Source organism: Penaeus vannamei, chromosome 19 (genome assembly GCF_042767895.1).
Source record: "Penaeus vannamei isolate JL-2024 chromosome 19, ASM4276789v1, whole genome shotgun sequence".
Classification (NCBI taxonomy): domain Eukaryota; kingdom Metazoa; phylum Arthropoda; class Malacostraca; order Decapoda; family Penaeidae; genus Penaeus; species Penaeus vannamei.
Window position 1 is genome coordinate 1,869,784 of NC_091567.1, and position 3,989 is coordinate 1,873,772.

The 3,989-nt window shown below is 42.9% G+C and overlaps 1 protein-coding gene across 3 annotated transcripts in view; it reads right to left on the reverse strand.

The window, feature by feature from the left end:
• Positions 1–290: 290 nt before the first annotated feature.
• LOC113819037 (fibrous sheath CABYR-binding protein) overlaps positions 291–3,989 on the reverse strand; it is a 30,346-nt gene continuing 26,647 nt past the window's right edge. For all 3 annotated transcript variants that reach the window (XM_070133701.1, XM_070133703.1, XM_070133704.1), the window contains 2 exons: positions 1,726–3,649; positions 291–1,641 (listed from right to left, as the gene is read on the reverse strand). In XM_070133701.1, the coding sequence (XP_069989802.1) occupies positions 1,151–1,641; positions 1,726–3,649 (2,415 nt within the window). In that variant the 3' untranslated portion in view covers positions 291–1,150. The remainder of the gene's footprint in view (positions 1,642–1,725; positions 3,650–3,989) is intronic.

Below are 3,989 nucleotides of genomic sequence, written 5' to 3' on the forward strand. Positions count from 1 at the left end.
GCGTATCATTTTCTACAGGATTTGTTTTCAAAGGTGACAACACTTACAATATCAATGCAGCAGTGATGAATACGAGGCGATGCAATGCCATAGGCTTGGATATTCAAAATATGGTACACGGATAACCTTTGCATGCGAAGGAATGCATGGGATATGCATTATCCTAGCTTTGCTCATCACATGCACGTAAGTATGTATCTTGACAATTAAGTGCTCCTACTCAGTAATTGCCAACACAATTTGCTCCTTGGCATAATTAACTACCTAAGATGGAAACAACAAAATTTAGATTGTTAAAAGATTAAAGATTGTTTTAATTCTATTTGTTACAATTGGATATTCTTTGTTGTGACATGGTGTTTTATTTTACTTCTAAATCGCCCCGTGTGCAACGAATGGCTGGGGTGACCATCCACTGGCAGCTTGCGGGATTGGACGCTGGTCAGCAAGCTTGCTAGACGAACACCCTAACTACTGCACCACACAGCTAATGATGTCCCGTACCTTTTCCTTTACCCGGCTTTCTTGTTAACTCCTCCATCTACTTTTCCTCATTTTACCTTCCTACCATTCCCTATTCTATTCATAAGATTAGTGTTCATACTGTACGCAAATGCCAGACTGCCAACACATGTGACTGTGCCCTTGCTGTTCTCAGTGACAATTGTGTATTTTTTGTACAGTAAAGATCTGCGATTCATTTTCTATCCCCTCAGTTTTTTATTTGTATTTCTTGATATGTTTTATCGTTTTTATTATTGTTGTTACATACGTCGATACAGTTTCATGCAGATCATATGAAAGTTTAGCCATGTTTTGGTTCATCAAAGGGACGCAGTGATTGCAGGTTTGGTAATCCAGTCTTATTTTATGTTTCCTGAGCTACCAACTCTACCAAAACATCTAAAGCTTTCTGTAACATGGTATGATCTATAACTTATATAAAGTGCAATTTACATAAAAAAAAAAAAAAACTGCTGTTGTATAATACAACACAATATTTACATATATACATTTTTTTCATATATTCCTATGAAGTTTGTTTTTTGTACAAAACTATATGAAGTGCATTACATAACATGTAAAATTTGTATTAAATGCCAATCCTTATGTCCCATAAAATCTGAAAACCTGTATATCTAGAATTAATTCATTTTACTTTTGGTATAATGTTATTTCGCATATACACAATAACATCACATTCGGAGCAGTAAACAGTCACAAGCCCCGAACGCAAATTGATTGAAGCAATGCTAGGATCCAGAAGATGCCCGAGAGGACATTCGTCGACTAGCTCTTCCAGCATCACGTAGGAACATGTTGCTATCTCTTGGCTGAGAGGGCGTGGCTTCGGTAGGTCTTTCACATCACTGCGACCTAGACGACAAATTTTACACTTGATTTTGGTCCTTGTGCTCAACACCTTTGGACGTCTAGGTGGAGAATCAGTCTTGCCAAATAACCGCTGCATTCTGCATTTCTTTGACTCCCGTCGTATGACTGATCCGTTTTTACTTCCTGTATGCTTGGTCTGATTAAGATTTTCATCTGATTGCTGATCAGGTCGTATGACTGACGTGTTTTTACCTCCCGTATCCTTAGTCTGATTAAAGTTTTCACCTGATAGTTGATCAAGTCTACCTGCAAAGAAAAAGTACAACGATCTTAGGATATGTATCTGACAAACTAAAGAAAAACAAAGTACTTTCCTAAAGAATGGTTTACCTGGTTGTACTTTGGTTTCCTCCTCTTGTTTCCTCACATCATCTCTGGGCTTCACATCTTCTTCGAGCTGTACATTTTGGACACAAACAGCTTCAACAATAGAGGTCTTCAAGAACGAATCTTCAAGTATGAATTCCCCTCGATCAGCAAACTCCTCCTTTATGAAAGTTCTCCCTTTCGTTTGGTCTGAAAGACCACAATCACGCATACCAATATCTTGCATAGCAGTATCTTCAGCACTTTCAGTTTTTACATTCTTGAAAGAGATGTCTTCTTGGAGAAAGTTTTCCGTTTTGATTATAGATTTTACATCGCTAACTGGTTCGCAATACTGCATGAGAGATTTTACTTCGCTATTTCGTTCACAATACTGAGAGTCATTGCTGAAAACTGCAGTATCTTCCTCTAACTGTTCGTCAAGGGTAGGCTCTTCTTTCTTAATGGGTACCAAATTATGCACATTACGTCCTCTGGATCGATATCCAGAACAGTGGCCATGTCCTATCATTTCAGGCATTGTGCATGGTGTACTAACAGGATAGCTGGCATTACTCTCTGTCGTTGGAGGTACTGGGTAACTAACATCATCTTGAGTTACAGTATAACTGAGACTATCTTGTGGTATTTGTGGTAAAGGGTAACTGATGCTATCTGGAGACTTCGAAGGTACAGGGTAGTTGACACTATCTAGGGACCTTGGAGGTACTGGGTAGCTGATACTATCTTGAGGTCTTGGTGGTGCTGGATAACTGACACTGCCCTGGGGCCCTGAACTAATGCTACCCTGTATCCTTGGAGGAGGTACAGGGAAGCTGACCCTATCCTGTGTCCTTGGGCAACTGATGCTACCCTGTATCCTAGGAGGAGGTACAGGGAAGCTGACCCTATCCTGTGTCCTTGGGGGTACAGGGAAATGGAGACCATCTTGCGTGCTTGGGGGTACTGGGTAGCTAGCGCTATCCTGTGTCCTTGGAGGTACAGGGAAACTGACACAACCTTGCATCCTTGAGGGTACAGGGTAATTGGCACTACCCTGTGTCCTTGGAGGTATAGGGTAACTAGCACCACCTTGTGTCCTTGGAGGTAAAGGGTAATTGGCACTACCCTGATTCCTTGGGGATTCAGGGTAATTGCCACTACTCTGCATTCTTGTGGGTAAAATGTAACTGACGCTACCCTGTGCCCTTGGGGGTACCGGGAAACCGACACTGTCCTGTATCCTTGGGGGTACAGGGTAAATAGCACTACCCTGCGTTCTTGGGGGTACAGAAAAACTTGCAGTGACCTGTGTTCTTGGAGGTACTGGGTAATTGGCACTACCTTGATTCCCTGGGGATTCAGGGTAAATACTTCTATCCTGCATTCGTGTGGTTAAAAGGTAACTGACACTACCCTGTGTCCTTGGGGGTGCAGTGTAACTAGCACCACCCTGTGTCCTTGGAGGTACAGGGTAATTGGCACTACTCTGATTCCCTGGAGATTCAGGGTAAATACCTCTACCCTGCATTCTTGTGGTTAAAAGGTAACTGGCACTACCCTGTGTCCTTGGGGGCACAGGAAAACTGGCATTCTCCTGTATCCTTGGGGGTAGAGGCAAACTAGCATTACCCTGCATTCTTGGAGGTACCGGGAAACTGGCACTACCCTGCGTTCTTTGGGGCACAGGGACACTGGTTCTACCCTCCATTCTCGGGGGTTCAGGGAAATTGGTATTATCCTCAGTTTTAGGCGGCACAGAGTACGTGGCATCGCTCTCAGTCGTTGGAGGCATCGTGTCCTCTTCCTCCAAAGACGAATCCTTAAGCAGTAGTCGCAGGGGAAGGTAAAGACTCGGATTAGGTGCACCCCAAGACCATCCTTTTCTGTTCGTCACGCCTGTCAAGTATGGCCACAGGTGATTGCTGGGATGATTCGCCGCCCACATCTGCAAACAAGTATTACAATAAGAAATAAAAATCCATGTTTTCAGGAAAAGGCAAAGGACAAAAGAACAATCTGAAGCGCACCCCACTAGTTTTTGCACTGTATTATTAAGACAATGATAAAATATTTGTTACATGAAAGACACGACAAGGGCCACACATACAGTAAAAGATAAAGTTGTATCTTGGTGGTATAGAAAACAAGGACCAGGAATGACTGAGTTGTGCTGGTCGCTGGGACCGCCCCGGAACCCTAGCTAAATCCTGAGCTATGTTCCTATTGGTAAGTCTGAGACCGTCTTGAGCTGATCGCGCACACAAAGACTCCATCTCGAGTCTCCA